Raw genomic sequence first — 26,989 nt, 5'->3', positions numbered from 1 at the left:
GTTGTGTTTCGCCCACCTGTTGTGCTTCTGCTTCTTCAGAATGAGTAAATCTCTTTCTTTGGCTGCACTGCTTGTGAGGTTTTTTGAGGCGCGCTGACACCTATTCACGCAGCTCGTAAAAACAGATGTATTTCAAGCTTGAAAAAGTCAGTGATGTTGCTTGCTGACAACTGCTTCACGTACGTAATGAGCACTGGAAGATCTCTCCGCCCACTTACAGCTCGTACGGTAGGAAAATCTGTCCGTTTATTATGGAATGTATGTACACGTCAGGGGGCATGATAAATTGCATAAATGTATTTTAGCGCATTGTTTTTTATATAATTAATCGTACTAAATAAACATGTTAATTCGACATCCCTAATATAATGTGATTTAGGCTAAAGACACAATCAAGTGCAATGAACGATAAAGTTAGCTCATTATAGCTGCTTTTTCATGAAAAATAAAAGGCGCTCATGGAATTAGCGTCAATAAAAAAAAAATACAAATCAACAATGGGGACAAAACAACTAAAATGCAATTTGCCAAATATCTTTTAGTCTTTAAATAAATATTCAAATAACATAACATTAAGTTATGTCATATAATTTCTCACCTTGGCTAATTTCCTTGGCTCTTTATTTTTATGACTATTTTCCTCCGATTTTTCATGGCACAAAAGTGTTTTGCTGCCAAAGTGAAGTCAAATGTGTCCAGTGTTTCTCAACTTGAGATGCACATAAGCCTTGTGTGCCTCTCCTCCAAAAGACAGCAACGCAAGGCTGTTTTAATGTGACTCTGAAATGAGAAGCTTCTCACTGCGGGCACACGAAACAGGAACGTAGGCTGCTTTTGCCAGTGTGCGGTATATAAGGTGCTGTAGTCGCAGATTAGGACTCCGCAAGTTTCTGGAAAGTTTAAACCTCCGTGGCAGCGAAGCGCTGTAATCATTGGGATAGCATTACACTGTACACTTGTGGCATCAACTAAAGGGGTTGCTGAAGCATCGTGTTAATATTTTCAACAGACATTGTGTTGTGTCAGGCAATGTTTGAATGGTTGAAACGGTAAAAAAAAAGAAAAGAAAACGCTAATTACCGGCTAACAGGAAACCCTTATATATATTAGGGATGCACCGATACCACTTTTTCTCTTCCTATCCGATATCAGAAATCTCAGTATCGGCCTATACCGATCCCAAGCCGATACCAGTTTTTTTTTTTTTTTTTTGCATAATCACTTTAGAATATCTTTACATTATTGTGTGGAACTAATTGGGAGTACTCTTTAATATGTAAAGAAACACAAACCTCTAACTACACATTATTTCAATATAAGTGTACAGCTTATTAAGAAACACTTTATTATTAACTAGTATACTGGATAATGTAGCAGCAAAATTAACAGTAATTCCAGTCTTCAAGTCTTCAGTAGAAAAGAAACCAGTGTTTTTTTTCTTCTTCATTTCCCCCCCCCCAATATGTTTCAACTTGGATCTGGACTGTAAATAAATACTATATATTTAGTATTTCCTAATATTACTTATTAAGCACAGCCTTTTGTGATGCACAGAGCTATCACACGTCTTCAAGTGGCTTTGAATAAAATGCACGAGTCATATAAACTGCTTTACTTGTGTTTTTATGGTTCTTTTATGTCATTTTTGGACAAACATGACTAACACACAGTATCGGGTTTGGATCGGATTTTATGGCTAGAGTAGGTAAACGAAAAACAAATATGGTGTCTTAAAATTAAATAAAAGACCGGACCTGCCAAAAATGTATATTTAAAAAATGTATCACCAAGTACTTCGGTTTTGTGGATTTCTACGATTTTTTGTTTTAAGAGACACGGGGGAGCGGGTTCATTGCATCGGCGATGTCACTTTACTTAAAGCTGACTGGTTCAGTATCTGTTAGCTATCTGTTACCCAGAACAAAACCTAGTACGAAGCAGGTTAGCCATGGAGCGCAAGTTACAATGCCAATGAACACCTTCCGACCCACCTTCATGGTACCTAAAACCCAAGGTAGCCGCAAACTTAACTAAAACTTACCTGGCTAGTCACCTAAACCAGCTTCATGGTATAGGCCTTTGTGCTTATACATTTACATACATTATTACATACTCATGCTATAAAGAAAGAACTCTTCCATGGTCTTACATTTGCAGAATCTGTTATATTATTTGTCCCAATTATATCAAAGTGAACATGAATTTTTATTTTCAACTGTTTACTTTAATAACTTTAATTTACGGGGGACCTGGGTAGCTCAGTGGTAAAGACGCTGGCTACCACCCCTGGAGTTCGCTAGTTCGAATCCCAGGGCGTGCTGAGTGACTCCAGCCAGGTCTCCTAAGCAACCAAATTGGCACGGTTGCTAGGGAGGGTAGAGTCACATGGGGTAACCTCCTCGTGGTTGCTATAATGTGGTTCGTTCTCGGCATGGTGAGTTATGCATGGATGCCGCGGTAGATGGCGTGAAGCCTCCACATGCGCTATATCTCCGTGGCAACGTGCTCAACAAGCCACGTGATAAGATGTGTGGGTTGATGATCTCAGACGCAGCTGGGATTCACCCTCCGCCACCCGGATTGAGGCGAATCACTACGCGACCATGAGGACTTAAAAGCACATTTGGAATTGGGCATTCCAAATTGGGAGAAAAGAGAGAGAAAATCCACAAAAAAAATAATAACTTTAATTTACATAACTCAATTCCCCAAAACCAAAAATTATATGGCATATATTAAAATTTTTGGCAGATATTGATACTAACAAAAACCTACAGGTTGATACCAATATTTTTACATTTACTTTATTTTGTCATCAGGTCACTGTTTTGCTTAGGAATTATGCTTTAAAAATGTTTTGCATGTTTTTCCCTCATCATGCAAATGCCTCTTTCATCATGAACGTGTAAACGACAAAGAATAAACATCAAATATAACATGTTCTTAAAAATGTGAACCCTTCTACATTCTGTAGCAATTATCTCTAGATTGTGCATTTCAGTTCACAGAGTTTACAAAGTGTACGGTCTCCCGAAAACATCTGTAACAAGTTTTTTCCCAATTTAAACTGGATTTTGAAAATGTTCTGATGTCTGGACTCTATCTGCAGGGGTTTATGACTGCACACACAAATGATTTGATAAACTGGTAATGAGTAGCCTACTCTCAATGAGAAGTTACATTTCACATCTTTACTGCAAATTTCATGTCTGTAATGCTGGAATTGCCCTGTTCAACATTCTTTACATTTTCTGGATTTCATTTATTTTGGTTTTTACACACAGAAAAAAACAATTACAAACTTAATAATAATAATAAATAAAAAAAAAGACAATAAGTAAACCATTATTTTTTCCATATCAGCATTTTCATGCTTATGACCTTTATGTTGATGGTTTTAAGTAGATCAATAATTGGCCAATAAATATCCATGGCCGGGGACCAATGGTGCCAAATAAAAGGCCAATTAATTGTTTTAAAATCTAATTTGCTCTACCTCTGAAATTAATTTAATTTCGGCTGACATCACAAATCCCTCCTACTTTTCCAACATTTTCCCTCCAACCACCATACTCCATTCTGGCTGGCATGGAATGCCCCCAACCCAATCAATTCTCAAGCCTTGTTAAACATTATTTTACATCTACATTTATGCATTTGACAGACACTTTTATCCAAAGTGACTGTGCATTCAATCTATACATTAGTATTTATCATTATGCATGTATGCAGTATGTTTCCTGAGAATCAAACCCATGATCTTGCCGTTGCTATTGCCATGCTCTACCCGTTGAGATACAGGAACCCAGTAAATTTTAGAATTTTTTCACAATGAATATCTCTTTTCACTAGGAAATACCACAGAGTGGATTGCGTTTCATGTTTTGCAAAATCCTCTCTGGTAGAAGTAAATTCAGCAAAGAGAAGACCATTGAGGATGTCTAGCATAATGTGTTTACTATTAAAAGTATGGTGACATACGCTGCTGGTTTCTCTTGTCACTGGCGTTCTTCAGTGGCAGACAGACGGGACAGTCATGCCGGGTGCAGTTCTTCCAGTGCGAGATGATCTGTCTAGATGAAGCGCAGTGAGCCACTGTAAAAACAGACAGAAAATATACAACCTTCATTATACTGTAAATAAATTACCCTACTGAGCAAAATCACACACTTAGATATTGGGAAGTCTGTTGTAAACTTCAAGAAACTAACTTAAGCCTCAAAAAACATTAATGACTAATGAGCACACAAATAGATTTAACTCTTAAGCGACGGGAAACATGCAGTTGCTCTAACGTCAAACTCAGAATGGGCACATGACAGACAACGATTGCTATATAAATTCAGCACATGTGGAAAGTGTTGCAGTCCTGTTATAGATTAACACAAATGTCTTGTTTTCTTGCTCACCTTGGCAGGATTTACCAGCCTGGCAGTGGGTCATGTGATTGAGGACGTTCTTCATGGTGCGGCAGTGGGGCAGGGAGCAGGCGCGCATCTCGCCGTTAGCCTGCTCACGCCTCTGGCACTTGTGGGCGTGAAGCAGCAGGACCAGCTGCTGCTGGATCAGTTTGCGCTTCTCCGGGTCGGCCGTGGGACCCGCCGACACCCCCTGTCCCGGGACCATGCCCACGGAGGGCACCTGCTGTTGCAGCTGGAAGAAAGAGTTTACATTAGATAGAAGATCCTGTACTGCTGTTTTACAGTGGTATTATGATATAAAGAAAAGTAATACAATGTTTTTAAAAGTATAATCCATGAAAAATAAGGTTTCAAACAGTAGAATTTATATTGTTTTGCATTATTTTCCAATTTCAATGTGTGTCATATTATGCTGCAGGCAAATGTCAATTAGCTCTCCAAAAGAATAAACATTCTCTAAATAGATATGTCCTGCAGTCAGAAGCCCTGAGGTGTTCAGGACTAAACTGGAGCCAGCTGTGGACGATTACTCACCAGATTTGGCACGCTGGAAGCACCCTTCAGGGTTGGCTGCAGGCTGTTGGAAAGAGCTGCCTTGTTCTGGAGCTGCGCGTTCAGCCCGGCACTGGTCATCTGTTGGACCGAGCTCTGTGCGTACTGCTGCCCGAATGGGCCGTTAGCGGTCGCAAGACCCATCTATGGAGAAATAAAAAGCACCATCACCATGTGTTTACCATGTACAAGTTTGGTCCTCTAATCTAACCGTTCCAAGAGCACAGATATTTCTGATAAAACAGCACTGGGATGCTTCAATGTTTGTATCACTCCGCTTGACTGTGTTTGCTACGTTTCTTGGTGACACGCAACATTTGATCATGCTTTGCTTTCATTTTGAACTATTTTACTTGACAGAGCAAAAATTTACAAGATAACGGGCAATATTCTGTCTAAGGCCACACCCACACAAACACGATTTTGCTACATTAATGCCTCTCATCCACACTGGAATGCCATTTGTCTCTGAAAATGGAGACTTTCGAAAAACGCTCCCTAATACCTTATACATTAGAAAACTTTTACGTAAGCCACTGAAAACTGAGTTTTCAACAAAAACACTTTGGTGTAGACATGGTCTAAATTTTAAGTTATTAACTTCTTGCTAACATAGTGCAACACTGCCTGTCCACTTTTTCAGCCGCCCCGGTTCTGGAAGTATTTTTCTCATTCACTTTTTCAATAGGGATTTCATAAAATCCTTCACAACATTACAAAATTTATTTATTTGAAGCAAAAAATATTCGAAAATCTGAAGAAAAAAAGGTTAACGACTGTGTATGTCTTTCATGAGGCAAAGAACTACAATCCCATGAAGCATTGCGAATTATGTAATCTAATATTGATAACAAAAACATTGAGTTGTTAATTATAAGTATAGAATCAATAAACGTATTGTATAATGCATTTACTAGTACATACAGTTGAAGTCAGAAGTTTACATACATCTTAGCCAAATACATTTAAACTCAGTTTTACACAATTCCTGACATTTAATTGTAGAAATCATTCCCTGTCTTAGGTCATTGAGGATCACTACTTTAAGAATGTGAAATGTCAGAATAATAGTAGAGAGAATGGGGAGCCTTCCACAAGCTTCTCACAATAAGTTGCTGGAATTTTGGCCCATTCCTCCTGACAGAACTGGTGTAACTGAGTCAGGTTTGTAGGCCTCCTTGCTCGCACATGCTTTTTCAGTTCTGCCCACAAATTTTCGATCGGACTGAGGTCAGGGCTTTGTGATGGCCACTCCAATACCTTGACTTTGTTGTCCTTAAGCCATTTTGAAACAACTTGTGGTATGCTTGGGGTCATTGTCCATTTGGAAGACCCATTTGTGACCAAGCTTTAACTTCATGGCTGTTGACTTGAGATGTTGCTTCAATATCTCCAGATAATTTTCTTTCCTCGTGATTCCATCTATATTGTGAAGTGTACCAGTCCCTCCTGCAGCAAAGCACCCCCACAACATGATGCCGCCACCCCCATGCTTTGTCCCCATGTGCACTTGCAAAATGTGGTCTGGATTTTTTTATGGCAGTTTTGGAACAGTGTCGTCTTCTTGCTGATCAGCCTTTCGGGTTATTTCAATATAGGACTCGTTTTACTGTGGATATAGATACTTGTCTACCTGTTTGCTCCAGCATCTTCACAAGGTCCTTTGCTGTTGTTCTGGGATTGATCTGCATGTTTCGCACCAAACTACGTTCATCTCTATGAGACAGAATGCGTCTCCTTCCTGAGCGGTATGATGGCTGTGTGGTCTCATGGTGTTTATACTTGCTTATTATTGTTTGTACAGATGAAGTGGTACCTTCAGGCATTTGGAAATTGCTCCCAAGGATGAACACACTTGTGGAGGTCCACAATTTGGCTGATTTCTTTTGATTTTCCCATGATGTCAAGCAAAGATGTCAAGCACATCCACAGGTACACCTCCAATTAGCCTATCAGAAGCTAATTGGCTAATTGCCTAAAGGCTTGACATAATTTTCTGGAATTTTACAAGCTGCATAAAGGTACAGTTAACTTAGTGTATGTAAACTTCTGACCCACTGGAATTGTGATAGTCAATTAAAAGTGAAACAATCTGCCTGTAAACAATTGTTGGAAAAATTACTTATGTCATGCACAAAGTAGATGTCCTAAACGACTTGCCACAACTATAGTTTGCTAATATGAAATCTGTGGAGTGGTTAAAAAAAATGAGTTTTAATGACTTCAACCTAAGTGTATGTAAACTTCTGACTTCAACTGTAAATAGTTTGAGTGAAGGAAGACAGACTCGATTGAGTCATTCACAGTGTGTCAAGGAGTGGGCGGTTGCTGCAGAGCTCTTTTGATGCACTTTGCCACAATTCTTAAATGGTGGATCGTTTCTCTTCTGGATCACAGGTAGTGTAGTTCTTTACATGAAATTTCACTATTAAACATGCTTTTTAAAAATTTTAAATAACAGGGACTGATGGCCTCAGCAGAAGCATATAACACTGATTAATAACCTCTTAGCTCATGGTAGGCTTGTCTTAAAAGGTTCCCCTATGAAAAGAAATTGAATGAGATTTTTACTTCCGGAACCAGACTGTTGCCACTATAGAACTGTGGTTTATCATGCTTTTTTACTGAATATCAATAAGAGAGGTGATTACCTGTGGCTTTATACCGTGTCTGTGACTGAATCACAAGATATGAGGTTCCAGTAAGGCACTTACAATGAAAATGAATGGGGCCAATTTTTAGAGGGTTTGAAAGGCAGTAATGTGAAGCATATAATTTTATAAAAGCAACTGATTCTTCTGTTAAAACTTTTGTATTATTTGAGCTGTAAAGTTGATTAAATTGTAGTTTAAAATGTAATTTTAGGGTTTACAGGGTAACATCATCATGGCAAAGTTGTAAAATTGTATATAACTTTACACAGAAAAGGTTCAGAAGCAATTTTATCACACTAAATTTGATCACACATGTTCACATGCATATTGTTTACATCTTGTGGCTATACTTTTGAACAGTGAGTATTTTAAAGCTGAAGTACGTAATTTCTGCGCCACCGAACGGAACTGCAAAAATATACTTTTTTCAAAACAGCTTTCTGAATACGCCCCTTGTCTTCCATTGGTCAAACAAGCAGATAGTCTGGCCCCCAACTCATGACATAGTTTTGTCAGTGGTATTGTGTCTGTAAGAACGGATCGCTCAAAACGAACAGATGAATTTTTATAGCGTCACAAAGACAACAGTGTTTACAGTTGCCAAGATTGTAATTAAACCTAAAATTAACCAACAAATGGCTTACTTGTAGATGCCTCAGCATATTAAGCTGGGATAAGGCAAAGTATTTTTACAAAGAAAATATTACATACTTTAGCTTACGGATTGGCTCCATTCAATTCCATTAAAAGTACCTCACTGTAACTGCCATTTTTTATTTATTTTTTAAGAAAAGGAGAGACAAGTCTAAATAAATTTGAGTGGTAATCAATATTATGCCACAAATGCTGTCAGTTGAACTTAAATTGTATTGAACCCGACATTTACCAACATTTATTCAGCTGAGAGGGTGGATGAACACATTAGAACAGGTGATATTCAAGATTAGTGGCCAGTAATGCAGAAGGTAGTGGTGCTTTTCACAGCATGGTTCTGCTCCAGCGCATCAGATCAGACCTCCTTCAGCGCTCGAGCGCCCATCCCCCACTTCACCAGCACTAATGCGAGCCTGCAGCCATTAGCGTTGTTCACTCCGCTGCTGAACATGCCAGACTGAGGAACTCCCTGTCCTGAGCAGTGCACCTCTCTGAACGATCACTCTCTCTCTCACTTTAACCAGGCATAACACAAATCAAGTGTAAATTATAAATCTCGTCCATGTTCATCTTGTCACATCATAACATTGGTGAAAAAAACATGCTCTTTATAGCAATAAATTATACATCAGAAATGACCATCAAAACTATTATACGTCAAAAATGGTCCGCAGTGCAACTCAGTGAGACGTTCGGAGTTCATTTTGAGTGCTCACATAATGCGATAACACCAGAAACTGACACAAAATATGCCGTTCATAGCATTTGTATATTCACTTAAGATTCCCATGTCTGGATAGTACAATGTGATTGGAATTTGAAGTGCACAATAAATTTCGATTATCTTAAATATTTCCGGTTAGATCAAATGATCGCAATCAGACAATTATTTAATAATAGTGACAGGCTATCCTCATTACTAAGAGGTGTTCACATACAACACATACTTGTTTCTTTGTTTCTTATGAATACAAATTGCTACAAGGAGCGCAATAAAATGCAAAGACATTTTGAAATAGAAAACTGAACTGTTCAACTTAAAAACATTTCAACTATAACAACACTCATACCGGGAGATCTGACGAACATCCACATACACCATAGGACTGGGCGATTTTCTCCATAGTCAAAGTACGAGCACAGTATCGGACCTGATTCCGATACCAGTATCGCAGGGGTCGGGAACCATTTTTCACCAAGGAGCCAATTTTTGAATTTTTGGTTGATGCATTTTTTTCAAAAGAGCCATTCCACAAACAAATAATTTACTATTCTCAAAAACGTTTTTCAATAAAATAAAATGTTTATTTTGCCCATAGACTACTCAAAAACCAACAAATATGCTAAATGTAATAGGTAACATGTTGCAATATGGAATTGAGTACACGTGTTTTATGCAGGTCTCCATAAAATTACTTCATTTTACAGTTGTTCATGAAAAATTTAACTTCCCTTTTGGGCTGGGCGATATGTGAAAAATATTTTAATGATAATCGCATTTAAAATATCGCAATATCCGATTATATGGTCAACCCCACTGCCAAGGGTCGGTGAATATTTTTGCTTTATTGATTTTGAATTAATTTATTGAAACCCGAAAAACGTATAAGATATTTCTAAATTCAAATTGCACTTTAAACGAAACGAAAAAGCAATTAAAATAACGATGTGATTAAAATAATCTTATATATAACCACCTCCCCCAGACATTTACCGTCTCCAACAGCCCCATTTGCTATCACGCAAGCATCCGTCACCAACACCAGGTGAAAAATTACTAACAGCCTACAAATGAAGATCTTAAGACAATTATAAATGTAAAGATAATTATAATAATCATCATAATAAATAAGCCTAAAAAATTCCCTTGTGTTCCCAAAAAATGCTGCCAAATGTGTGTTCTTATCGAATGTGTTTGTACTGCGTTTTGGTAAAACAGTTAATGCTGCCTAAAGAAAAGAAAATAGAACTCAATTTTAGGTTCAAGCTGAACGTGGCTTGTATTACTTTATGATTTAATCACTTTCGTCTTTGTTTCTTTAATACAAAGATACCTGTATATATATTACTGAACCTGCAGAGTTGCGTTCACAAACTCTTAAAGCAAAACTCATGAGATGAATTTGCAGCATTCTCATAGATTATATTATTCTTCCAATCAGTTTTCAGTCGAATGAAACAGAGAAAAGGGAGTGATAATGCGCATGTTCCACGAGACAGGGTCCCATTGCATGTCTCTGAACAAACAGCGAATCAGACACAAGCATTGATGGCTTTTCTTTTGTCCGTTATTAAAAATATAATAAAGTGTGTTTCTTCAAGCGCGTCTTTTTGACTTACAGCATTTCTTTTCATGTGTCACTCCAAGATGTCTTACAGGTCACCCGCCTGTTGTGGGTAGATGAGCAAAATTACTCGCCCATGAAATACATTTGGACGAGGAGCTCACGAACTGGATTGAGCCTCGTCGCATTTTGAGGGTGGCGGGTGCTATATCACAACCCGGGTGCACATAAAAAAATAACGAACGTTCATAAAATCGCTCGTAGAAAATGCTCTTAACAGCTAAGATCAATAGTTATTGGGATAGGAGGCCCAGAACTCTATGCATGTGTGTGTGTCTTGGAGAAGCGCTTTCATTGCACTCGTGAACAGCAGAGCTCACTGCACACACATAGAAAAGCCGCCGATGTGCGTCTGATTTTATCGTCTGTTCTTCAAAATATAATCACGTTTCGTCAAACACGCATTTTTGTCTCTAATTTCTTGTCATATATCACTCCGAGAAGTCTTACAGGTCGGCTTCCACAGTGGCTGGTACATCAGCAAAATACTCCGCATGAAAAATCTGTATTTGGCGGGTGTTCATTTCAAATCTTGTTTACCAGGAGTAGACTGTATGACAAATTCGGAAGGAAATCAAAACAGTGTCATTGACTTCAAGCTTTGCAATCGCACCCACACTTTCAGTTGGAAAATTCTCTCTAGAAAGTTTTAAACAATCATGTGTTGGTGAATGGTGAGACACCCGGCGAGCCATTTGATTTTTAACAATGAGCCACTTGTGGCTCGCGAGCCATAGGTTCCTGACCCCTGCAGTATCGGGACATCTCTACATCTATGGTTGTAGTGGTACCTTAAATGGGTTGAGGATAAACTCTTTCAAAATCCCCTTTATGAAGTTGCTTCTCTAAATTCATCCAATTTAAAACACTAAAGATTAGAGGCCGACCGATATATCGGTTATACCAATTATTTTGTGATGATAGTTGGTCTTGTTACTATCGGTTAACGGCAAAAATCAGCACCGATAGTTGCCGATAGTTTTCTATCGACATTTACTGTTAATTAATTGCTGCTGATACAGTATTTACTAGCCCATATAGCAATATTTCCTTGATTGCATTCATATTGTAATAAATTGTAGATGATTTTAAGTGCATGTTTTTTTCCCTTGTGTGTTTGTGTGAGCTGGAAGCACAGACATTTCAAAATAAGATTCCCCAGTGTATTTTGGGCTTCTTTATACACCGATCAGCCACAACATTAAAACCACCTTCCTAATACCGTGTAGGTCCTCCTCGTGCCACCAAAACAGCTCTGACCCATCTAGGCATGGACTTCCACATGAATGCCAGGACCCAAGGTTTCCCAGTAGAACATTGCTCAGAGCATCACACTGCCTCCGCTGGCCTGCCTTCTTCCCATAGTGCATCCTGCTGCCATCTCTTCCCCTGGTAAACGACACACACGCACACGGCCGCCACATGATCTAAAAGAAAACGTGATTCATCAGACCAGGCCACCTTCATCCATTGCCCAGTTCTGACGCTCACGTGCCCATTGTAGGTGCTTTCGGTGGTGGACAGGGGTCAGCATGGGCACTCTGACCGGTCTGTGGCTCTGCAGCCCCATATGCAATAAGCTGCGATGCACTGTGTGTTCTGACACCTTTCTATCATGGCCAGCATTACGTTTTTCAGCAGTTTGTGCTACAGTAGCTGTTCTGTGGGATTGGACCAGACGGGCTAGCCTTCACTCCCCACGTGCATCAGTGAGCCTTGGGTGCCCATGCCCCTGTCGCCGGTTCACTGGTTGTCCTTCCTTGGACCACTTTTGGTAGGTACTAACCACTGCATACCGGGAACACCCCACAAGATCTGCCGTTTTGGAGATGCTCTGACCCAGTCGTCTAGCCATCACAATTTGGCCCTTGTCAAAGTCGCTCAGATCCTTACGCTTGCCCATTTTTCCTGCTTTCAACAAAAGAAATTCGAGAACTGACTGTTCACTTGCTGCCTAATATATCCCACCCCTTGACAGGTGCCATTTTAATGAGATAATCGATGTTACTCACTTCAGCTGTCAGTGATTTTAATGTTGTGGCTGATAAGTGTATGTAAAATTCCCACGTTAGGCACCAAAACGTAATATATTTTTGGGCTTTTGATTGCACAACAAACACGCATGTGGGATTTGACTCATTTTGGACTCTTGCAGCCTCTATGTCTGTACCCTTCACAGTAAGAAAAGGCTAAAAAAAATTTTTTAACTATCTGTCAATTAATTGGTTATTGGCCGTTTCCACCACCTTAGTTATTGGCAAAATCCACTATTGGTTGACCTCAACTAAAGATGTAATAGAAGCCACTGGAAAACACCCAGAAAGAGAAAGAGAGAGGCTAATTAAGGGGAGGAAAAGGGTAGTTTTCCATGGTTTGAACTGAACGACTGATAAGAATAAGGTATGAAAGAGAGAAAAACAGAGTTCACAGAGAGGAAGAGAAAACAGAGATCAGAGAGAACTGGCAGTACATACACACTTTACCTCTAGAGCGAGCACAGACACTGACACACTGATGTGGACTGATCTCACACACTTCAGCTGCACTTGTGACTCTCATAATCTGTGTGCAATGCAAACACACACCACAGTGCCAACAGCACATCTATTCACCTTTGAGTAAACACTGCTGATATGGAAACCTGTAAATGCTCTTGCAACCTCAGCAAAGTTATTCAAAATATTTCTTTGGCAGCACTGTAAGGAGACTTGACAGATCGACTGATTTCTCAATATAAACCCAAGTGTTTGATGAGTGCACACTTACGAGAAATGTGTAGTGCGAGTAGCAGACTGGTTTCCGATTGGTTTCCTGTAAAACCACAACAATCAGACATGTGCGATGGCCACAACTACATTTCTATGTGCTCTATCCTTCTGTAACTCTCTGAAAAGCTCAAGCATGGGCAGTTCAGTCATTATCAGACTTTATAGTTTGTTTGAGAATCCCGACCAGATTTACACATCACAGCAACATTAGCTCAACCAAGGAACTATCTTTATGTTCGGCCAATGGAAGATAGGGGAGTATTTGGGAAAGCAGTTTAAAAAGAATAATTTTTGCATTTTGTTTGGTGACGCTAGTGGTGAAGAAATCACACACTTCAGCTTTAAGGCTTGTTCTTAACTGATTTAGCAAACCAGCGAAACTCACTATCATGCTACAAGCAGTAAACCTTCCTATCTGACACTTAAATCCATGTAACATGAAGTTCTATGATTGACACCATATTTCTTATTTTACCATTTGCAGTGGAAATTATAGGCTGAAACTGAAACTACACGTTAACTGTGCTGATTGAAACTGAAACAATTTGCTTAGTTGAATATATTTTTGCATTCTATCTGAAATGTTTTTAAATTGTTGGTCTATGTACACACATGTACGTCAGAATGATGACTTTGGCCATTGCCACTCACTGTTTTTTCAACATTTTCATGTTCTTTGATCTTAAACTTAACCAACTGTTTTGGAGATTTGGGTTTTTCCCAGTTCAAGTAGATAGGAGCTGCACTTGTATGCCGCTTGTTTACATATGAAAATAGCTGCCCGATAGCGTTCCAAAGATGGTGCAGAGTGGACTGACTTGCTAAAAAGACTTGTGTGTTGCAACTGGGCCCTGAAGAACAGCAATGACATCTTACCTTGTTCATGTTTCCCGCTTGCTGGGGGTTGATTGCGTTGTGTGCCCCCATTTGTGGTGCACCCTGGGTGAGCGTCTCCGCTAGTACACTGCCAGAAACACTGCCCCCCGGGCCAGCACCACCTCCGACTGGCGTTCCCTGCATGGCCTGACCCTGGTACTGCATTCCTGGAGCCGGCCTTCCTCTTCCGGCTGGCCCCATCACGCCATTCATCATCTGCCCCTGTGAAGCCAAGTTCTGCCCCATGAGTCCATGACCCTGGTTGTTGTTGTTTAGCATGGCCTGGTTAAAGCCAGCATTGAGACCCATCCCCGGACTATTGTTGCCCTGACCAGTAGGGGTGCCAACAGGCTTTGGAGGCTGAGTCTGGTGACCGGGTGAGCCCTGGCCCATCTGACTCTTTCCCAAAACACCCAGTTGATTCATTCCAGGTTGAGGGCTGAGGTTTCCTGCAAGACCAGGACCACTCCCTGCCTGCAGGAGCTGGGACAGCTGCTTGTGTTTGGCAGCAGCGTCCGGGACGGTGCCCCCCATCCGTCCCCCGACCCCTCCATCCCCGTTAGAGGACATGGACATAAGCCCCAGGTCTCCGTTGGGTATCAGCTCATCTGGAAGATCGTTTTCCAAGTCGAACAGGGACACAAAGTCTAAAATGAGAGAAAAAGTAGGTAGTATAAATTAGTACAGTTCCTCATCCAATTATTAACCAAAACGCACCATTTTATTGATAAACCGATATGTATCGATTTGGCGGATAAATTAACAAATATTTTGAATTGGCCATTTTGGTGTAACGCCATTTTGGTGTAACGCTAGGTCGAGGCTTGGTCTGGGAAGGGATGACTCATCTCCAATCAGAGTGAAGTAAATTGGCCGATATCTGAACATTTTTTAAATGATCAGAACTGACCGATAACGTGTCTGCTTGGCCAGTTCCAAACTCTTGCAACAGCCTTCTTAATGGATAACACAATTTTTTTTGGTGTGTTCAACTATGCATGCACATGCATGCTTGTTTTGGTGTGAAAGATGCAAAAGGAAGTCAATGCTGTTGTAATGTCACTGAATTCTCTGCGGGGAGCACTAAGACTCAAGGCTGAAAACTAAGACCTATTGACTAGTTGCACAAGATGGCGCGCGTTCGCTTTCGCACACGAGGGTGTGCATGCTTACTTCCGGTCGTATGAGTGCTCATTGAAACTGAGTACGATCACACGGTGTGAGCGGGGCTTTATTGTTGCTGTGAGAAAAGATTTCCAAAGGAGACTTGACTGAAACCAGCATGAGTGTGTTATAAGTAAAGAAAGAGAGGAGAGTGGTCTATCAGGGACAGGAAATAACATCCTCTTTACATTGTTGCGGGCCTCTGCCAGCAGTGGCGAGCTGACCAGTGATATGAAGTAAATAGTGGGTAACACTTTACAATAAGGTTTTATACGGGAACGTTAATGCAATATCTAACGTGAAATAACAATGAACAATACTTTTACAGCATTTATTAATCTTGATTAATGATAATTTTTCATGTATACATTAAAATGAGGCAATATATTATAAACTGACCATAATTAACAATGAACAATAGTATATTTAAATGAAAGCTACTGTCGTTTCTGATGTTTAATCCTATGGTTATTGTTACTTACATTCATAGTCATCAATGTTCCTGCATACACACTGTAATGTGTTAAAAATGTTGTTTGTAATATTCTACATGTTAAGAGAAAGTTGTTGTGTTAGGCATTTGACTGGGTTGTAATGTTGGCAACACTTTATAATAACTACAATGTATAAAGTATTTGTAAAGCATTAGTTTATAGTAAATTGATCATTTATAAATTATTGTTCCTACATTATTAATACATTAATATGTGGGGGCCTGGGTAGCTCAGCGAGTAAAGACGCTGACTACCACCACTGGAGTTCGCGAGTTCGAATGCCAGGGAGTGCTGAGTGACTCCAGCCAGGTCTCCTAAACAACCAAATTGGCCTGGTTGCTAGGGAGGATAGAGTCACATGGGGAAACCTCCTTGTGGTCGCTATAATGTGGTTCAATCTCGGTGGGGCACGTGGTGAGTTGTGCGTGGATGGCGCGGTGGACGGCATGAAGCCTCCACACACGCTATGTATCCGTGGTAACACGCTCAACAAGCCACGTGATAAGATGCGCGGATTGACGGTCTCAGACGCGGCAGCAACTGAGATTCGTCCTCCGCCACCCGGATTGAGGCGAGTCACTACGCCACCACGAGGATTTGGAGTGCATTGGGAATTGGGCATGCCAAATTGGGGAGAAAAAGGGAGAAAATAAAAATATTAATACATTAATAAGCTACACATAAATAGTATGTTATTTGTTTCTATTCACTTTAGCAAATTATTTATAATTGTTTAATAAGTGCATATATGTTAGTGTTGGGTTCAAGTCCACCTTAGTCGAGTCCGAGTCAAGTCCGAGTTGAGTCCGAGTCGGTCTCAAGGCCGAGTCCATAACAGGTCGAGTCAGAGTCGAGTCCGAATGAATCTGTTCATGAATCTGAATTAAAATTGTAACCGTAAACTCAACATCAATATTTTAAGCTTATTTAAACCTTCACAACTAAGAAAAACACAGTCAATATAAATGCAACAAAAACATCTCTTTTGCATTTCATATTCACATTTTATGATTAGTCTCCTGCTGAATAATTGGCTTCAGAATGAAAGCATATGCTTTAGGTGTATGAAGACAAAACCGTCCTTCAACACACTTCTTATTGTGTTCTGTTGACTTTTTCAATTATTTGTTGATTTTTCCCCTCCACTCAAACATAGACTAAAGAAAGTGAAAGCTGTGTTAGTCATTACAACCAGAGTTATTATTTCAAGTTTTTTTCTACTTAATTTTCAATTTGTCCATTCAATTTAGTTTTATCTAATTATGGGTGAAATACATGTAATTAATTAAATTTATTGTGTTTAATACTTTTAATAAATGGTAATACTAAAACATTTAATAATGCCCATAAAATTAAACAAGGTAAAATCAGAAAAGATCAGATACCATTAGAAACGCATTTTCATTTTTCTATACTTCACACTTTTCAGACTTCCTGCTGTGTCCAGGTGTAGCTTACTTCCCTAAAGTCAAGATCAAATCTTTTGACAAACTCTCCTTGAGCTGACATGTTCTTTTCACATTATATTTAGTATGGATAATAGGTGAATAGAAATTTCTCCCCTCACTTGGACATTTTTTGCCATTGAATCACGAGTGCCAGCTTTACAGGTAACACACAGAGGCTGCACTACAAATATGTAATGGACTGAGATGTACAATTTCCATCATGGTCTATTTCATCTGTCATATTAGTTTAAATATCCCTAATACGTAGCATATTTGATTTTGTCTCGATATAGTCAACACTTTCAATTATAAATGGCTTTGCGTGTAACGTGAGTCTGATAAAACATTTATTCTAATTAATAATTTGCAGAGTTGGGGAACGTACTTTCAAAAGTGTACTTACATAATTGATATTTCTGTATGAGAGCGGCAGAGCACGTGTGGCGATCTTTCACGCACACACATACTTTAGGGCGCACGGGCGAAAAAGTACTTTGAAAGAGTGCGCGCTGCCGCTCTCAGCCAGAATAATCACACGTAAGGACATATACGCGTGAAAACTGATGTGCAGTATCAAATACACAGAGTGTATGATAGTATTAACTGTAGAGAGCACATCATGAAGACAAAGCCATATCCCGGACATTTAGTGGCAATTTTGAAATCCCAGCCGGACGCTTTTTTCAGGTCTGAAAAAGAGGACATGTCTGGGAAAAATAAGATGTATGGTCACCCTATGTTACGTTATTTGTTTGCTTGTTTGTTTGTTATTGCATTGCAAATGCCACATACTAGGAAAAAAAAAATCCTGAGTCCTAAAGGCTCGAGTCCGAGTCAAGTCCGAGTAAAATTGCATCCGAGTCCGTGACAAGTCCAAGTCCATTAAAATTTGACTTGTGACTCAGACTCAAGTCCGAACTCATGTACCCCAACTCTAATATAGGTAGTTTAATAATGTTTTTTTTATCCTTAGTAAACAACCTGTTAATCATACCTAACTGATGTATTTTAGGTCATGCAAACCAGTGGTAAAGAAGTATTTAAGAACATTAAGCATAAATTCATAGTTAATAAAGATATTAAATATGTAATGAGTTGGATACACACTTCTACTTAATGTGTTTATTAATGTTTTATGAACACTTACTATTAAATCAATTAATGCTTAATAAAGGTCGTAATAAAGCACTTACTAATGGCTAACTAAGCATTTTGCGTGAATGAGAACTATATATGCATAATTAAACATTTATTAACATGGTTCAACAGTAAGTATGGCCAGCTGGCCCGGGACCAGTGTGAGAGTTTCGCCCTTTCAGGCCAGTACTGTGTTGTCACTTAATCTTTTCATTGATCTTGTAAATGTGTTGTACATGTCCTAGTCTGATTATTAAACCACAGCAGCCAGCAATTTTATTTCAGAAATATCCAGTTCTCTTGTGTTGCACGCTTCAAAGTGATGTGTGAAGGCACTGACCCGCTAAAAACATCACATTATGACTTCTGTAATCTGTGTATTAGATTACAGAGAGCGAAACACTCATTTAATGTGAAGCGTGCAGCACATTCCAGACAATTTATGTAATGAAATTGCAGCCTCTTACTGTGTATCAATCAAACGACCACATAGTGAACTGCTTATCCAGAAGTGTGAAACTTCCGTCAAAAGTAAAATAAACAACGTCCGCCTTTTACTCTCCGTGACAACGAGCTTATAGCTAACTAGCTAATCACGTAGCTACTTTCATTGTTGTCAGCTGAGTGGAAGCTAATGTGTAAACATGTATTCACCAAACTGTTTTGTTTAGGACTCACAGTTTGGTACCCCCTTCAACCGAACAATTCCAGTCGTTGCATTTATAAAATGTTATATTTAAAAGTCTGGTTTTCCACCGTTGAAAGTTTCCCCTGAACTTGTATAGCAGAATACGGTGTAACACCGCTGCTGCTGTTTATCTTGACTCGGCAGTATTAATATAGTCAGCATTTGACCGATACTAAACATACAGTACTGATGTTTATTTAGTTATTTATTTTATTTTTATTTATTCTTTATTTTCTCAGTGTTCATTTCTAGAATTTGTTGACAATGTATAATAATAATGTCAAATATTCTTTGATAAAAATATCTGTTTAAGAAAGTAGCCTTCTGAGTACCTTTGCATAGTCATATCGGAGCAAAATCGGTGCACAGTCCACATAGAAAAGGTGTTTTCATTCCAGCTCAAAAATGAACTATATCGGCCACCATATCGGTAATCTGTGAACTTTACCCCTCTAAAATCAGTATCGGTCGGGCTCTAATGAGTATGCTGATTGCCATTCAGGGATGAGAATGGTCACTGCATCTTCATTTCACTGCCATACGTTTTGCTTCAACCCTTCGAATCCAGCTCTATGTTCACTCTCCTGATCTTCAACAGTATTCTGGCCTCCAACCCTACTTACAGTATCACTTCCCTGATCTCCATCACTACTCTCAGTATCACTGCCTCCATCTCCCTGCATTCCATCACCATTCAGCTTATCCTCCTCATCTTCCTCACTGCACTCTCTCACTACTTGAAGAACCTGATGGTATGGCTCTCTAAAAAAAGAAAGCAGAACCATTTTTCCATGTGATTTTGTGTTTTCTGTATTTGCATTGTGGTTACTGAGAGTAGCCACCATGTTTTGTCCATGTGACAATCTATTTAGCATAAATGCATAGTGGTTACTGTGCAAAACCACCACATTTCACCTAATAATATTAATGTATTGTATAATTATTTTTTACAAATCTCATTCTGTAACATGTTACCTTCAGTAAAACTTACAGGATTGTGTAAAAAAAAAAAAAAAAGCCCAGACTGAAGCGGTAGGCAGAATATGAGGAACACCAGCATCAACAATGAGGACCCAACTTTGCAGAGAAACTACAGCTATTACATCACTTCCTGTGTGCTACTTTCTTTTTCTTAAGCTACACATCAAATATTTTCACAAAATAGAAAGATTCCTACTTTAAACTCTAATGCAAATCTATAAATGAAAAAAGAAGAGATGGTTTCGCAAAGTAAACACTGTGCCTGAAAGGGTTAAAGAGTAAAATGATCCATCGGGGATGGACTGGGACTAAAAATAAGTCCAGCAGAGGGCAATGGTGACACCAAAATTCTGCCAAGCTGAAAAAGTTATTTTAGATACATATACTTGAACACTGTAACAGATTGCATACATTTTAATTTAAATTAATATTGTAGGTATTAAAATAGTATTGTTGCTGATTACATTTTTCTAAACTATTCTTTTCAAAAATATGTGCATGTTTATCCAGTAAAATAACGTTCGCCATGGTATAAATTCACTGGTGGAATCAGACATTACATTTCGCATTATCAGGACGATCAAATATCAGGACCCTTAGCATCATTATATTCAGCATTATATATAGTTTAATATAGTACAATTATCTGCAAACGCAGAGCGGATTCACTCGTGCTGAAAAGTCTCATCCTGGTGCTCATTGTATTACATGTGCTTACATGAAGAGAAACGATCTAAAACACTTCAAACCGCACACTTTGACCTCTGAGACATCAGCGTGACATCAATGAAAGCTGCACAACTGATTACACTGAAACTGAAAGCACGGTATGATGTTGCACGAGTTTAATCCAAATGATTGCGCTCCCTTTCTCCATTTCGATCGGTTTGATTGACACGGATGCGCTCGCTCATTTGCATGTGACTCGCATGTGGTATAAATAAACAGTTTTAAGAAAAATGCCGAAATATGTGCCTGATTTTGAATTCATAAAGTATACATTATAAAACAGACAATAGCAGTAAAATGTAAGTCATGTGCTGGAGAGAAACATCTCCAGCGCATCGAACAGCACAATCACTCTTTCAACGCACCTGATGCAGCAACCACTCCACATTAAACTCTATGCATATTATGATCTTCTTTGAAGTGTTTATAAAGTGCTCTCGTGCGCTGGACAACTTGGGTCATGTTTGTTCTGCTTCAACTTGTCTCCGTTGTTTTTCAAATAAGCATCGATTTTATCGATTAGTTGTTGCAGCCCTAAACTGGATGTCAATGGACGAGCACACCTTTGAGGGCTAAAATGCGTTAAAGTGCCACCTACATTTCAGATCTGTATATTGTGATGGAATGTGACAGAGAAATATTTTTTTTCTAGTGCTTTCTGCCATCTAGTGGAATAAAATGAGACTTTTCAAAGTGAGGCAGAGTGAAAAGAACCAGAATTACATGTTTACAAATTTAAGACAACTAAAAAAAAGTTTCTTTTTTTTTGTTTTGTTTTTCATAAGATTAACACAAACAATATTATTTAAGAACAATTGGAGTCTTTTTTATTTGTGGGGGTGGGGGGGTCTCTGAAAAAGGGGACTAATATTGTGCAATTATTCCACAGTATGCGTGAGTGATGAACTTTTAAATTTGAGTGTTACAAATTGCGGGTTGCAGCCCAAAAATGCACCAGAGTAGAAGGGGTTAAACTATATTTTAAAAGATTTCTATTTTTTAGCTTATTTGTCAATGACCCAAAAGCTGAAAAACTCACTAGTCGAACTCACACACTGATCATACAGTTGTTGAGAAATTGATTTTTGGGTGGAAGAACAGGAAAGATATCAGGTGTGCATGTATATGGTTAGAAGTTTCTCCATAAAACTCTTGCTGTAAACTTTTATAATGCTGCGCCTGTATAAAACTGCAATAAGTAATAAAATGTTCAACTAAACAGACACTTATAAAGCATCAAAACAGAAGGAACTGAATTCCTCAGTAAGCCAAGACAAAATAGTTAACTTATGTAACACAGAATATATTGACATCATAACACTCAATAAAGTCAAATGTTGGATGTTGTGATTTTTAATCCACCATTTCTGCACAGCATCTTTAGGTTTTCTTGTAAGCATTGTGCTATTCGTAAAACCAAGCAGCAGTCGTTCGGAGTGTGTTAGATCTCACATGGAGACAAGCTGCTCCTTGTCTCTTTGAGATCTGTGATGTGCTCCCCACAGCATCCGTCCCCGAATCAGTCACGCTTCAGCCGAGACATTAAACCGTGCAGCAAGCCCCCTGCCTGAAGCTGGTGGAGGGCAGCGTATATACACTTGGCTGTGTTTGCATGTCCACTAACGCAAACATGGCTGGAATAAAAGCGCAGCAACGGCCGGCACAAGCTTACAATAACAAGTGCACCAACGCCCAGCTGGCAAACAACACACCCACTGGAACGGTCTACGAAAACTACGCTGCGAAGAAAAAAAGATGACAGACTTAACACAACCCACAAATCAGTACGCATACTAGAAGACACGTGCATGTGCTGCCGTTTTCACACACTAAATGCACCAACAGTCCACATTATGGTAAATGTGGCACAAAAAGAGCAGGTGCAACGTTAGCTATCCCAAAAATGAACATTCGGAAATCATTTATTCACCTTCATGTTGTTCCAAACCTGTAACACTTCCTTTCCAAAGTGGAACAAAAAAAGGAGATGTGAGACATAATGAAATCCTCAGTCACCATTCACATTCACTGTCTTGGAAAAAAGGCTGCAGTAAAGTGAATGGTGAGGGAAACATTCCCAGTGGGTCAGAAGTTTACATGCACTTTGTTAGTATTTGGTAGCATTGCCTTTAAATTGTTTAACTTGGGTCAAACGTTTTGGGTAGCCTTCCACAAGCTTCTCACAATAAGTGGGCCAAAATTCCAGCAATTCCTCCAGACAGAACTGGTGTAACTGAGTTATGTTTGTAGGCCTCCTTGCTTGCACATGCTTTTTCAATTCTGCCCACAAATTTTCTATTGAATTGAGGTCAGGGCTTTGTGATGACCACTCCAATACCTTGACTTTGTTGTCCTTAAGCCATTTTGCCACAACTTGAGGTATACTTGGGTCATTGTCCATTTGGAAGACCCATTTGCGACCGAGCTTTAACTTCATGGCTGATGTCTTGAGATGTTGCTTCAATATATCCACATAATTTTCCTTCCTCATGATGTTATCTATTTTGTGAAGTGCACCAGTCCCTTCTGCAGCAAAGCACCCCCACAACATGATGCTGCCACCCCCATGCGTCCCGGTTGGGATGGTGTTCTTGGGCTTGCAAGCCTCACCCTTTTTCCTCCAAACATAATGATGGTCATTATGGCCAAAAAGTTCCATTTTTGTTTCATCAGACCAGAGGACATTTCTCCAAAAAGTATGATCTTTGTCCCCATGTGCACTTGCAAACTGTAGTCTGGCTTTTTTATGGTGGTTTTGGAGCAGTGGCTTCTTCTTGCTGAGCAGCCTTTCAGGTTATGTCGATATAGGACTCATTTTACTGTGGATATAGATACTTGTCTACCTGTTTCCTCCAGCATCTTCACAAGGTTCTTTGCTGTTGTTCTGGGATTGATTTGCACTTTTCGCACCAAACTACGTTTATCTCTAGGAGACAGAATGTGTCTCCTTCCTGAGCGGTATGATGGCTGCATGGACCCATGGTGTTTATACTTGCGTACTATTGTTTGTACAGATGAACGTGGTACCTTCAGGCATTTGGAAATTGCTCCCAAGGATGAATCAGACTTGTGGAGGTCAACAATTGTTTTTCTGAGGTCTTGGCTGATTTATTTTGATTTTCCCATGATGTCAAGCAAAGAGGCACTGAGTTTGAAGGTAGGCCTTAAAATACATCCACAGGTACACCTCCAATTCAGTACACCTCTTATCAGAAGCTAATTGGCTAATTGCCTAAAGGCTTGACATAATTTTCTGGTATTTTACAAGCTGCATAAAGGCACAGTTAACTTAGTGAATATAAACTTCTGACCCACTGGAATTGTGATGTAGTCAATTAAAAGTGAAACAATCTGTCTGAAAACAATTGTTGGAAAAATTACTCTTGTCATGCACAAAGCAGATGTCCTAAACGACTTGCCAAAACTATAGTTTGCTAATATTAAATCTGTGGAGTGGTTAAAAAATTAGTTTTAATGACTTCAACCTAAGTGTATGTAAACTTCTGAGATATATATATATATATATACACACACACACACACACACACACACACACACACACACACACAGGTGGCAAAAAGTTTGGAATAATGTACAGATTTTTCTGTTTCAGAAGGAAATTGGTACTTTAATTCACCAAAGTGGCATTCAACTGATCAAAGTATAGTCAGGACATTACTGATGTAAAAAACAGCACCATCACTATTTGAAAAAAGTCATTTTTGATCAAATCTAGACAGTCCCATTTCCAGCAGCCATCACTCCAACACCTTATCCTTGAGTAATCATGCTAAATTGCTCATTTGGGGGGGCCTGGGTAGCTCAGTGGTAAAAGTCGCTGGCTACCACCCCTGGAGTTCGCTAGTTCGAATCCCAGGGTGTGCTGAGTGACTCCAGGCAGGTCTCCTAAGCAACCAAATTGGCCTGGTTCCTATGGAGGGTAGAGTCACATGGGGTAACCTCCTCATGGTCGCTATAATGTGGTTCGTTCTCGGTGGGGCGCATGGTGAGTTGAGCGTGGATGCAACAGTGGGACGCGTGAAGCCTCCACACGCGCTATGTCTCCGTGGCAACGCGCTCAACAAGCCACGTGATAAGATGCGTGGGTTGATGGTCTCAGACATGGAGGCAACTGGGATTCATCCTCCGCCACCCGGATTGAGGCGAGTCACTACACCACCACGAGGACTTAGAGCGCATTGGGAATTGGGCAAATTGGGCGAGAAAATAAATAAATAAATAAAAAATACTCATTGCTAATTTGGTACTAGAAAATCACTTGCCATTATATCAAACACAGTTGAAAGATATTTGGTTCATTAAATGAAGCTTAACATTGTCTTTGTGTTTGTTTTTGAATTGCCACAGTATGCAATTGACTGGCATGTCTTAAGGTCAATATTAGGTCAAAAATGGCAAAAAAGAAACAGCTTTCTCTAGAAACTCATCAGTCAATCATTTCAATGCTTGAAATTGCCCAAAAACTGAAGATTTCATACAAAGGTGTACACTACAGTCTTCAAAGACAAAGGACAACTGACTCTAACAAGGACAGAAAGAGATGTGGAAGACCAGATGTACAACTAAACAAGAGGATAAGTACATCAGAGTCTCTAGTTTGAGAAATAGACGCCTCACATGTCCTCAGCTGACAGCTTCATTGAATTCTACCCGCTCAACACCAGTTTCATGTACAACAGTAAAGAGAAGACTCAGGGGTGCAGGCCTTATGGGAAGAATTGCAAAGAAAAAGCCACTTTTGAAACAGAAAAACATAAAGAAAAGGTTAGAGTGGGCAAAGAAACACAGACATTGGACAACAGGTAATTGGAAAAGAGTGTTATGGATCTTAACCCCATTGAGCTTTTGTGGGATCAGCTAGACTGTAAGGTGTGTGAGAAGTGCCCGACAAGACAGACACATCTATGGCAAGTGCTACAGGAAGTGTGGGGTGAAATGTCACCTGAGTATCTGGACAAACTGACAGCTAGAATGTCAAGGATCTGCAAAGCTGTCATTGATGCACGTGGGGGATTTTTTGATAAAAACTCTTTGAAGTAGTTTAAAGTTAAAGTTTGAAGTTCTGAACATTTATTTCAAATTGTAATAGTAATTTTTCACGTTATTAATGTCCTGACTATACATTGTGATCAGTTGAATGCCACTTTGGTGAATAAAAGTACCAATTTCTTTCCAAAAGAGCAAAATCTGTACATTATATCTGGCTATTTATCTATGGTGTTGATGGTAGTTTTTTTAAACGTTTAGGGTTCTTTTTTATCCAGTTTGGTATTGAAAAAGTAATTAAACTTATTTTTTATGGTTCAACCCGTTTTTGTAATGTAATTCAATACCGTGATAAAAGCTTCAGCAATTACTGTGACGTGAATATTTAATATCGTTACATGCCTAGTGTGTGCATTAGTGTAATGACCCCGGACACATCACAAAGGTTCTGCCCTATTCCAACCAGTGTTCAGAACTCACACGGAGCTGTATAAACTGTAAGAACAGATCTCCAGACGTAACATTTAAGAGCGGTAGCACCGATGCCACCAACAGCCCTTTTCCATCGAAATAGCAATGGTTCTTGTGCCAAGCCTGTTCTCAGCTTGTTCACGGCCGGTGCAATCTGGAGCCTATTGTAAATCGGCTATGCCTTTCAACTGTCCTGAGAGCTGAACGGTTTTCGAAACGGGTTATATGGCTACATGGTAGTTTTACGTGACTATCTCAAACATAAACAAACACGGCACTTAGCAGTGTTCGTGTAGCCTACAGTTCTCCTTCTATATATATATATATATATATATATTTTTTTAGGAAATATTGAAACATAAAGAGAAATGTGATACAACGTTATTAGATTGCTCAACAAGATTGCCAGAGATGATACTATGCCCAAGACGACAGGTAACGTAATTACATTATGTATAAACTTGCTAACTCTTGCTAAGTACTATAAACTGTAACGGTGTAATCGTTATTAACATTGGTGTAGGAGATGATTATATTTGGATTTTTGCCATCGCATATATTATTGTGTTTATACCTTGATTAAGAATCTTATCCAGTTAC

General features: G+C 39.3%; 1 protein-coding gene across 2 annotated transcripts in view; it reads right to left on the bottom strand.

Annotated features, from left to right (window-relative positions):
• LOC127451969 (CREB-binding protein-like) overlaps positions 1–26,989 on the bottom strand; it is a 70,693-nt gene that overhangs the window by 34,345 nt on the left and 9,359 nt on the right. For both annotated transcript variants that reach the window (XM_051717067.1, XM_051717068.1), the window contains exons 2-5: positions 14,271–14,917; positions 4,956–5,117; positions 4,410–4,653; positions 3,982–4,095 (exon numbers count right to left, since the gene is read on the bottom strand). In XM_051717067.1, the coding sequence (XP_051573027.1) occupies positions 3,982–4,095; positions 4,410–4,653; positions 4,956–5,117; positions 14,271–14,917 (1,167 nt within the window). The remainder of the gene's footprint in view (positions 1–3,981; positions 4,096–4,409; positions 4,654–4,955; positions 5,118–14,270; positions 14,918–26,989) is intronic.

Source organism: Myxocyprinus asiaticus, chromosome 14, assembly GCF_019703515.2.
Source record: "Myxocyprinus asiaticus isolate MX2 ecotype Aquarium Trade chromosome 14, UBuf_Myxa_2, whole genome shotgun sequence".
NCBI classification, from domain to species: domain Eukaryota; kingdom Metazoa; phylum Chordata; class Actinopteri; order Cypriniformes; family Catostomidae; genus Myxocyprinus; species Myxocyprinus asiaticus.
This window is presented reverse-complemented; position numbering and strand designations above follow the sequence as displayed.